This window comes from Lycium barbarum, chromosome 8 (genome assembly GCF_019175385.1).
Source record: "Lycium barbarum isolate Lr01 chromosome 8, ASM1917538v2, whole genome shotgun sequence".
Taxonomy (NCBI): Eukaryota; Viridiplantae; Streptophyta; class Magnoliopsida; order Solanales; family Solanaceae; genus Lycium; species Lycium barbarum.
Window position 1 is genome coordinate 111,559,228 of NC_083344.1, and position 12,263 is coordinate 111,571,490.

A 12,263-nucleotide genomic window follows, 5' to 3' on the forward strand; every position below is an offset into this window, starting at 1 on the left:
GTGTTCTTTTTGGAACAGACGAAAATATATTCCAGAAACAAACATATTAAGTCAGTTTAGACTATCAAGTTCCCCATACGAAAGTTCTGAACTCTTTTCTAATTATATGATCATTTGGCTCCAAAATATTCTTTTTGGGGCCAAAACTTTGTTTTTCTTCCATCAAAATATTTTATTCATAAATAAGTACATTAATTAGTATGTAAACATATTAAACTATTAATTTCTTCCATCAACATATTTAATTTTTTTATTCATAATCAGGACAACAGGATACCTTCATTTGGATCAGTGATCATGTGTTGTCCATAAGCTGAGAAACATGTTGAAAGAGCCAGAATCAGTAATACTACTGCCTTCTCATTTCTGCCTCTGCCCATCACCAAATATCTTTAAACCAAAAAGGTAAGTTAATTCTTTGGAAAAGGTAAATCAATCATGAAGTTAATAATAGGAATATCGTAATTACCTCTTTGAACCACCAGTAATAATATATCTCCAAATATCCCTAAACCACCAGTAATTTATCTCTTTTTTGTATCAACTTGAATACTAATATCATAGTTACAATAAGTTCACAACAAGATTAATTTCCAAAAATGGATTACTAAACCACTTACCAGAAACCACAAAAGAGATTGAGAAGTTAAAGAGTACTGAACCAATGTATAGAGAATGTCTGCATAAATGTTAGGAAAATAGCAGTGCCATTTTAAACATGTAGTAGTAGATAGGAAACTAAGCTGAGAGTTGACACTTGACAATGGCAAACTTGAACTCGTCAAGTTTTCCTCTTTTTATATGTATCGGAAAACGAAAATTAACTAACAGTTGGTAACGGTACATTGTCAGTATACGTTGACAAAAAAGTAATTGGGCATAGGGATTATATAGTATGGCAATTTGCTATATATATATATAATATCCACTTTCGTAGACAATAAACAATGACTAGGAATGACTACGCAAGGGGACTTGGTACAACATTGGGAATGAAACTTCTTTCCCTGTACATTCTTGTATTCTAGAACACTTCGGTAGTATGATTTTATTTCTACCATTTTATTTTAATTACGTGTAACATCTTCATTTATCATTTCTTTCTCCCCAACAATGAGCCTAGATATCTAAATTATTACTTCCTATGTCCCAATTAATGTGATACACTTTCCTTTTTAGTTTATCTAAAAAAGAATGATATTTTTCTACATTTATAAATAATCCAACTCAAAAATTTCTCTTATTATCCTTAATGAAATGACTTACTACCACACAAATATTTATGACTTATTTTAAATCACAATTTTCAAAAACCTTCCTTTCTTTCTTAAACTCCGTGTCTAGTCAAATTATATTACATAAATGGGGACGGTAGCTCATTGCCTGTTGATTGGACACTTAAACAGAACTTGTTAGAAACTTTTCAATCTAAAACCATGATAATTACTGTTAAATTAGAAAGATTTCTCAGAATGGAACATGCACGGCAAACCACCTCAAGCAGAAAGACAAGCCATATACTGATATACAGCTTATTATTTTCAGATGAATTTGTGCGCGCATTTGAGGACAAAGAGCCTTTTTTTTTTTTTTTTTTATCATACATCATTTAACACCATGTCAGTCGAAGATATAAAGAAGGAAAGTAAGAAGACTAATTTAGAACCATGGAGAGCAGCAAATTATTGAAAGTAGTCAGCCAAGGCATATAGATGTATATTTGCCAAGGTTGCCCAAGGATACACCCCCTCTTGACTTCATTGAGTACAAGTTGTACTGTACAACAATAATGAATGTCACAGTTATATGACGAAGAAATTGTTGTAAAAAAAAAAAAAAAAAAAAGGCCAAAATTGGCAAGGTCATTTAAAAGATGGCTAATAATGAGTTTGAAGATGAAGACTACAAGATAATTGAGAAGGCAATTATAATGAGAACAAGATTCTTATAAAAAATTAATGATACATTTCAATCTGAAGAAATGTCTAATAAATTACCAGAGACCTAGTCCTTGTGCATACCGTAATCCTCCAACAAGAATATAGCATGAATCTCAAGCTATATTAGCAAATATGTCATTATAATGTACATCACAATATGGCCAAAAAGCTCATAAGCTTCAAAAGAACATGTCATTTCAGAATCCAACAGCCACAATCTTGCACTCGGATGAATTTGTACAGAGCAAGAGGCCAAAACTGATGGTCCAAAAATACATGCCTACTACATAGGGTACCAAAACATTCCCTTAATACCCTCTGGATCAGGTTCAAAACCTAGATTCCTATAGAATTCCACAACTGCAAGAGAAGAAAAGTGAAACTTCAGAAGCCTATTTAAGGTGAAATAACAAGCTTTTCAACAAGTACTAGTCAATATGTTTCAACATCAAAGAAATCTTTACAGGTCTGAGACCCTGTCTAGTCTTGGTACCTTTACTATCTGCAAACAGTGAAATATTTCCAATGTCCCTTTGGAGAAGGGTCTTTATCAGTTTCTCAATAAGAACTTTTCCAAGTCCTTGTCCCTTTGAATATCAACAAAACCATCAAATGAATTATGTTAGTTCACAATATCATCAAAAAATAAGATGAATATCAAGAAAACCATTACTAATAGTTCCACATAAATTTGAAATAAGATGCATTTAATATACAGACAAAAGAGGATATTGGTTATCAAGTAGAATTACAGTCCTTTCCTCTTCAACATATATAAGCATTTCCAGAGAAGTCCTTTTTAGTTCAAAATGCAAATGTAACTCAATTGCGCTTAGCCAGATAACACCTCAGTATCCTCGCAACACGTCATCTTTTATCTTCACTATTTTCTTTTAAAACCAAAAAAAAAAAATCCAAATGCATCTCCTTTCCTTCTTTCTCCACCCCCCCCCCCCCCCCCCCCCCCCACCCAACAACATTTATTTATTTATTTATTATTTTTTTTGGAGAATGGTAACAGGTAAATGAATTGTTGTTTCTTCGTATTTTTTTGACTGGCCCACATTCCCTTCTCATCTTTTATCTTCATTATTTTCTTTAGAAAAAAAAAATTCCAAATGCATCTCCTTTCCTTCTTCCTAATTTTTGACTGCTCGCGTTCCCTTCCCTCCCACCAGCCTGGAAACCACCATTTAACATTAACATGCCTGCACAAAGGTGGAAAGGACCAAGGTAACTAGGGAAAGAACTCAGACATAGTGAGGGAATACCTTCAGTTTCAACAGTTGGACCCTATCACCTAGTGGAATTAGGACCAGGCTTCTCTTTTTTTTTTCTTTTTCTTTGCTGTTATATTTTTTATTTTGGTGCAGGGTGGATGAAATGGAGGCTCATTTCTGGAGTGTTGTGCGATAAGAAGGTGCCACCAAAACTTAAAGGCAAGTTCTACAAAGTGGTGGTTTGACCGACTTTGTTGTATGGGGCGGAGTGTTGGCCAGTCAAGAACTCTCACGTTCAGAAGATGAAAGTTGCGGAAATGAGAAGCTGCAATGGATGTGTGCGCACACTAGGCGAGATAGGATTAGGAATGAAGATATCAGGGACAAGGTGGGAGTGGCCTCGGTGGAGGACAAGACGCGGGAAGCGAGACTGAGATGGTTTAGGCATGTGAAGAGGAGAGACACCGATGCCCAAATGCGGAGGTGTGAAAGTTTGGCTATGAACGGTTTCAAGAGAGGTAGAGGTAGGCCGAAGAAGTATTGGAGAGTGGTGATCAGACAGTACATGGCGCAGTTCCAGCTTACTGAGGACGTAACCTTAGATAAGAGGTTATGGAGGACTCATACTAGGGTAGAAGGTTAGTAGGTAGTTCCACTTATCCTCTTGTACTAGTAGTCACAGTTTTGCTCTTTAGTTTCTTGTCCTCTGATTTGTGCTGCGATCTGTTGTTTCTTGTACTTCGATTATCTTATTTATCTGTGGTAGCTCCTTTTTTCAGACTGCTTTATCGTGGCTTTTGCGCTTTGAATTGTTTGTCCTTATCTGACCTTTTTTGCCATGCTTTCTCTTGAGTCGAGGATCTTTCGGAAATAGCCTTCCTACACTCCAAGGTAGGGGTAAGGTCAGCGTACAATTTACCCTCCCCAAACCCCACATTGTGGAATTTCACTGGGTATGTCGTTGTTGTTGTCTTTTTCTTTGCTGTTATATTCTTTTTTAGTTCTCTTTAAATCAAAATCTTCTTTTTTAGTTCTCTTTAAATCAAAATCACTATATCTATGTACCTTATGAGCGTGATTGGCACGCATTTTGGCCATATCAAACATATTGTCTCCACATAAGCATGGCCAACGATTAGAGGCGCTTATTAGTTTTGTCATTTTGTCAAGTTGATGTGTTTAAGAGAGAAAAAAGAGAGTTGGAGCCGGCTTTAGCGGGGACAAGTACATATGCTATTTTAGGCTAACAAACAATATACATGATTAGGTCCCATGATGTTATCTGCAAACCAAATTGTGTTAATTGGCAACTAGCGAAGGTTCCAATCAAAAGCTTGAACTATAGAGAAGCATTCTAAAGAGTAAGGGTTTTAAGATAAGTAGAAGACTGAATATATGCCCCTCAAGCTTAGCCAGAATAAGAAGAGAGAAGTAAGACAAGATCAGACTTAAGTGTTGTACCAAAGTACATGCAAATTGCAATTGAGATACCTAAACTTGATGTTCCAGAAAATGGTTATAATAGATAAAGACTTACAGATAGAGCCAAAATAGCATGATTGAAATGGACAAGTGCCACTAGAATGTTATGAAATAGTAGGTAACTTATCAAAGTGAAAAACAAGTCGTATAGAACAATGATAAGACCAACCATGTTATATAGGAGCAAATTTGGACCTCTAAGGTCCAACATATTCACAAGATTAGCATGGCAGATGTGAATATAAGATGGATATGAAACCATACAAGAGTAAAAATGACTACGTTCAACAGTGAGTGCAAGAAGCATTCATAGATGATAAAACGAGAGGAGGTCATTTGAGATGGTATTGGCATGTCATATATCGACCTCCAAATGCATCGGTTTGTACGTGTAAAACCATGGTAATGAAGGTGTTAAAAGTAAGTGGTCTAAAATCACATAGAAAGAAGTTGTTTCGAAAGACGTATAATCTCTTGGAATTTATACAGACTTTGAGCAAAATAAGGCTCAATGGAAGAAAAATGTCCACATAGGCAATACTAACTAGTTGTCATTTAGTCTTGTTAGAGATTTGTATGCTTGTAGAAATTAAAGAGAACTTCTATTGCTAGAGAACTTAAATCTTCAAATATTGGACTGACACGAGTTTAAATGGAGTAACATGGTCAGTGAAGATTGGGATTGAGCATAGTTGTTGAACTGCAGATGTAGGAATATGAAGATTTAAGGTTGACAATTTAGACCAGTGAAAAAATCAGAAATTAGTAACTATGCGCATACGAAAATATGTATCTTAATTGTTTCTCCTCCTAATCACTCACATCATTAAGAAAATAAAAAATTGTGTTACTACTATGAAAAGTTTCAAAAAAGTAACTATCCTGACTGGTACACGTTAATGACCAGTAGCCTGTACATAAATATCTCAACAGCACGAATAAATGTATTTAAGGCGCATAGAACAAATACCTGATATGAAGGATCAACAAGAACATCCCAAATTGTTGCATTGAAAGCATGATCTGATGTTGCACGAGCCATTCCTATCAGCTTCTTTTCTCCATTCCCCTCTGCCAAGTAACTTGTCCAAGTAGACTAAGGTTCTTATCACTTACTTTTAAAACTCATTTGCAAAGATATTAAGATAATTGGGCATAATAACAGAAGAAAAAATTATAAATCCCACTATAAAGTTGTTCCACCTACATACCTTCTCCTGATGAGAATTTCCTGGAATGCAAAGTTGCAACTATATAGCTATTTTTCAGAGCTGCAGCTAGCTTAGACAGTGGCCTTCGAGGCCAACCAACCTGTCAAACCCATCACATACTATAACAACATAAGTTTAGTTTTACAAACATCTAAGAAGAGATTATTTGCAGATGCATTAGTAGGAACTTGAAAACACACAACTTTTCAGAATTTAAGAAGTGCTGGGTCCTACTAAACAAAAATTGCTTCAACCAAATTAAACATCCACAATGAAGGATTACTCTTTTTGAACTTTAATTTGCATTTTGTTATCCTTAACATAGCTACTCAACTTCTTTCTTAATTGAAGTCCCGAAAGTGCCCATATCACCTTAAGATGATCCAATTTTTTTCTCGAAATGGAGCATTGTGATAGGCCATTCCAATAAATGGGTTGTCAGTTTTTACTAGACATAAATGGTGAAAACACGTTGGGGTCGCACACCTTCACTGTTATTTGACGTCTAAGAACTACCAGTCTGCTAAGTCGATTTAAAAGGAAGGCGTGTAGGAAAAAGAAAACTGCCTTCAGTGAACTTTTTAAAAATCGAAAAGGGGGCATTATTTAAGAGGCGCCTCCTAGTGAAGTTTAAAAAGCCGTGAAAGGCGCATTTCTGTACAGCACCTTCAGACCTACGTTCTTTCTGCACCTGTTGGACTGCTCATCAGCCTTTTGCAGGCCCTGAAGGCTCGCCTCTGGCCAGTCTGCTAGACAAGTAACAAGTACTCACACATTTCTTTCATTCCACTAAGGACAAAATCACGGTTGCTATTGTTCCTAGCAGCATGAAAATTTTCAAGTCAACCCCTGGAAGGGGTGAAGACTACACAAGAAGCAGAAGACGATGAACTTCATAATAGTAATATTTTGCATTATATCAAGTTGCATATTGGAACTTCATATCTATATGCACCAAATCATCACTGCTTTTCACATGAAACGTATGTTGTCTAAACCCCTGAAAAGAAAGCACCAAATTTTCACCCCAGTGCAAATGGTTTTTGACAAATGTAATCACCTTATCGCATAAAGCTTGGAGATCATACACATCAACATCTCCGCCAGAAGAGAATATAATCTGTTCAACTGTTCCATCAGGTTGAGTCTTTTCAACAAGAACAAATTCCTCAGGCAAAGGCTCTTCTTCTTTTTCTTCTTCACTGGATGGTGTTTCTATAACCTGTGTTGTGTTATTCTTGACAAACCTGCACCGTGGAGCATCACAAGGCTATTTATTTAAGTTTTATAAGTCTAAGCTACATATTCTATTATAACTCCAAGACAATCTATTCAATGTTATTAAGAAAACTAATACACACTCCACATGAAACATCCTGGAGACAGCTATATAAGCATTGTCATCAATAGTTTGACGTTGGAAAGTACTTATGAAAGTGAACCTATCCCACCACATTGCATTTACTTCATGTATAAGAGAACCTATCAACCTGTCAACTATTACAAAGAGAACCTCCTAAATATACATCTTATATCCATCGAAGAAATTGCTCCACCTTTCTATCATCAGGGATGTTTAACAATAAAATGATAAAACCATATCATTGGCCAGGATTTCCAATAATGATTTCTAGCGAGGTTGATGGGAAAGCGAGAAATAAACTTTAAGGAGCTAGTAAGTTAGTAGCAAACATCCCAAAATATAAGCTTTAGTGCACTTTTTGTCAAATGGAAAGCTTGCTAAGCAATTTCAAGTACCCGGATCTGATGGATTCCCAGAAGCCAGCCTTCAAATTAGAAGCCTGTGGTTGTCTCTTAACTGCAAATGTGAGAGTAAATGTAACTTTTGTATTAGGGGACAAATTATTGAAATCCAATAACTAAAATAACCATTATGGCTTTGCTGTCTGCTCGTTATTGGTGTTTCCTTGTATTTCATTTTTATGCAAGTCAATCACCATGAGGTTCCTACTATGTCAACTAGACAGAAGAATCAGAAGGAGATGAATTAAGTCTTGACTCGGAATCTCGGACTCAGGAACCAAGTTGGAGAGGAAACAGTAAGAAACATCGAAAACCATGATAGAACAGTGGAAAAGAAGCAGGCTTTATTTCCAAAAGTGAACATTAAAATTAACTAGTTGCACCAAAGTTGACTGCTTTGAACCGCCAAGAAAATCATATTTTCACAAATGAAACTAAATAAACTAAAAAAAGCTACCGTTAACGAAACCCAAATTAGGCTTGACAATTTAGCAACTTCCTAAATATGAAGTTGCATATACCATAACTAATCACTTATTACCCATCAAAGCGTTCCACATAAAAATGGAGACTTACAAATCAAGAATTGACAAAATGGAACATTAAAATTAACTAGTTGCACCAAAGTTGGCTGCTTTGAAATGTCAAGAAAAGCATATATATTTCACAAACGAAACTAAATAAAATTAAGAAAAAGAGCTACCTTTCACAAAACCCAAAATAGGCTTGACAATTTAGCAACTTCCTAAATATGAAGTTTCACAATAATCTTGCATATACCATCACTAATCACATCTTTGCCATTAAAGCTTTTACAAAAATGGGGACTTACAAATCAAGAATAGACAAAATGGAACATTAAAATTAACTAGTTGCACCAAAGTTGATTCCTTTGAAATGTTCACGAAAAGCATATATTTCACAAATGAACCTAAATAAATTAGAAAAAGAGCTACCTTTAACAAAAGTTACAAAACCCAAAATAGGCTTGACAATTTAGCAACTTCCTAAATATGAAGCTTCACAATAATCTTGCATAAACCATAACTAACCACCTATCACCCATTAAAGCTTTTCACACAAAGACAAAAACTTACAAATCAAGAATTGACAAAATGGAACATCAAAATTAACAAGTTACACCAAAGTTGACTGCTTTGAAATGCCAAGAAAATCATATTTTCACTAATAAAACTAAATAACTTAAAAAAGAAAACTACCTTTAACAAAACCCAACTTAGTCTTGGGAAATGGCAACTGATTTGAAGCTTGACAACAGCAACAATTAAGAGAAACAATATTTGACCTGCAACACATCAAAAAGAAAACATGAAAGTTATATTTGAACAACAAATATTTAAAACAAAAAAGATAGAAAAGTGTGTGTAGATATTGGGAAAGACTGACCAGTGAGTGGATACTAAGTGAAGAGTTTGCATTTGCATAGTATCTTTTAATGGATTTTTGTGTAAAAGATAATTCTTGAATAATATGAACGGTTTGCTTCCTTTGGGCTTTTATGTTCCAAAACTACCACGCTTTTATAAATGCTTTGCTTTATTTTATTTGTATTTTGTCATCCCTTTTGGCCTAATTATCTTAAGGCCAAACAAAAGAAATTTCTAGTGCTTCTAGTTCTTCCTTAGACTAGATGGTCTATGCCCATGCTATGCACCGGCTCAATACTTTAGATTATAGTGTATCTATGTATATGTAGTTGTATTTGGATAGTGATAATATATCTATATATATATATACACGAAGCATGGGTTTTGTGCTCCATATGTAAAACTTTATTATATTTGTGTTTGCTACGAAAATTTATTAATACTTTTTAAAAGAGAAGACTTGTTTAAAAGAAAACTATTTTCCTCTCTTTGAGATAAAACAATAGCAATATTTAAGCATTAATTGATACTTTCAATTTTAATTCGATTAATTTAAAGGTGTAAAATACTTATTATTTTTTATCAAATTTTGATTTGGATAATTCTAATTCAAATTATTAAATTAATTGTACATGTTTGAAACGAAACAAAGTAGAAATTGATTTTCTATTTAAACTAAGAAATGTTATTTTTTAATTTTTGGTAAATATTCTCGGTTTAGTTTATTTTACTTGTCATGTTGTCTTTTGCATGGTTTTTTAAGGAAACGTGAATTCGAATTATTATTTGACTAATTTACCTTATTCATTATTTGATCTCCATTTGATATTAATCTTTTTTCACATTTATTAGAGTAAGAATAAAAATGAAAAAGTAATTAAATTCTATCTTATTTTAAAATATAAATATTTTAAGTATATTTATTTTAGTGATCATAACAAATAAATGACATGGCGGAATAGCAAATACAACAATTAAATATCTAGATTAGATCTCAGGCTAATATAAGAAAAGAAAGAAAATTGTATGCATTTGCCTACTAAACCTTTTAAAGAAAAGCAATAATATGGGGTCCATGTTTTTTGTTGTGCAATAATTTCATTTACTCCCACTAATGGGTTAATACGCATGTAGCAATGAATCCACTATTAATGACTTGATGGTGATGCTTTGGGAATTACATGAATATTGTTTGATTTTTTAATATATGGGGTGCACGTATTTTTTTTTGACATTGCTTTTTTTTTAATATGGGATTCACTTTTTTTATGAGTTTGGAGAGGGTGGGATCAATTCTTTTTGGGAAAAGGTGCAAATATACCCCTCAACTTTGCGATTTAGAACAGATATGTCTCTCGTTACAAAAGTGGTGCATATATACCCCTGCCGTTACAAAAATGGTGCAAATATACTCCTGCAGTTACAAAATGGTGCAAATATACCCTTTTCACTAACGGAATTTTTTAAAAAAATCATTTAATTTATTTTTTAATTAAAAAAAAATCTACCTATATTTTCTTTAGTAGACATAATTTTCTAAAGCCACATGGTAATTTTTTTTTTTCTGGTGGGTCGGGTCTGGTAAGTTTAAAAAAATGGGTAGACTTATTTTTTTAAAGTCACGGAGATATTTTTTGAAACTTACCAGACCCGACACACCAGAAAAAAAATTACTATGTGACTTTAAAAAATTATGTCTACTAAAGAAAATATAGGTAGACTTTTTTTTATGATAATGTACAAAAGAAAAGCTCAACAAATTACCAAAATCATTTTAATTTTGAATATGCACTCTCAATCTACAAGTCCATTCAATGCAAAAAATCATTTCCTAATTTGACTTCTACTACCAAATCCTGAAACCTTTAAACACATTTACTAACAGAAACAATATAAAGGGCCAATCTTTTGATGTTTTTTTTCCCATTAATAGAAAGATTCTAATTTCTCTCAGATATTTAAAAAAATTGATAGACTTATTTTTTTAAAGTCACGGAGATAATTTTTGAAACTTACCAGACCCGACACAGCAGAAAAAAAAATTACCATGTGGCTTTAGAAAATTATGTCTACTAAAGAAAATATAGGTAGACTTTTTTTTTAATTAAAAAATAAATTAAATGATTTTTAAAAAAAAAATCCGTTAGTGAAAAGGGTATATTTGCACCATTTTGTAACTGCAGGGGTATATTGCACCATTTTTGTAACGGCAGGGGTATATATGCACCACTTTTGTAACGAGGGGCATATCTGCTCTAAATCGCAAAGTTGAGGGGTATATTAGCACCTTTTCCCATCTTTTTTTTAATGAGTTTGGAGAGGGTGGGGTCCACTTTTTTTATTTTTTTTATTTTTTATTTTTAACTATATAGAAGCACTTTTTTTATAGAAGCATTTTTTTTAAGAGTGACTGACGACAAAACATAGGTAAACTGATGCTTCTATATAGTAGAAAAATAGAAATATAATAAAGTATTTATATCTACTTTTTAAAAGAGTTGGTAATATAAAGTATAAAATGTCATTTTTTTGCCCTTAAATAAAAAAGTGGGTGGGACCACAAAGGATTTTTTTGCTCTTAAATAAAAAAGTGGGACCAAAGAACGGACGACGATCTTGCTTATAAACTGGCTCTTCTATATAATACTAAAGTAATATATATATTGTTCAAAACACGATTAATATAACATTATAGTTTGTGTTTCGTATCCAAAACTTTATTATATTAGTATTTGCTACGAATACAAAGTTGGCAAAAATTTACTAATAGACTTATTCAAAAGGAAACCGTTGATACTTTGAATTTTAATTCGATTAATTTAAAAGTGTAAAATATTCTATTGTTAATGTATGTAGATTGGGCCTAAACAATACCTATTATTTTTTATCAAATTTTGATTTGAATAATTCTAATTCAAATTATTATATTAATTTTACATGTTTAAAATGAAACAAAGTAGAAATTTGATTTTCAATTTAAATGAAGAACTACTATATTTTAATTTTTGGTAAATATTTTTGGCTTAACTCATTTTACTTGTCATGTTTTCTTTTGCACGGTTTTTAAGGAAACGTCAATTAGAATTAGAATTTCATTAATTTACCTTATTAATTATTTGACCTCCATTTAATATTATTTTTTCTTTTATGACATTAATCTCTTTTCACATTTATTAAAATAAGGAAAAAATAAAAAAATAATTAATTCTATCTTATTTTAATATATAAGTATTTTAAGTATGTTGCTGTACAATAATT

At 32.8% G+C, this 12,263-nt stretch overlaps 1 protein-coding gene across 1 annotated transcript; it reads right to left on the reverse strand.

The window, feature by feature from the left end:
- Positions 1 to 1,925: 1,925 nt before the first annotated feature.
- LOC132606719 (histone acetyltransferase TAP1) lies at positions 1,926 to 9,176 on the reverse strand. The gene is made up of 8 exons (XM_060320332.1): positions 9,025 to 9,176; positions 8,838 to 8,923; positions 7,612 to 7,672; positions 6,914 to 7,100; positions 5,854 to 5,953; positions 5,613 to 5,713; positions 2,434 to 2,527; positions 1,926 to 2,300 (listed from the first exon to the last, which is right to left on the reverse strand). The coding sequence occupies exons 1-8, from the start codon at positions 9,060 to 9,062 to the stop codon at positions 2,224 to 2,226; spliced, it is 744 nt and encodes a 247-aa protein (XP_060176315.1). The 5' UTR covers positions 9,063 to 9,176; the 3' UTR covers positions 1,926 to 2,223.
- Between the last annotated feature and the right edge of the window lie 3,087 nt (positions 9,177 to 12,263).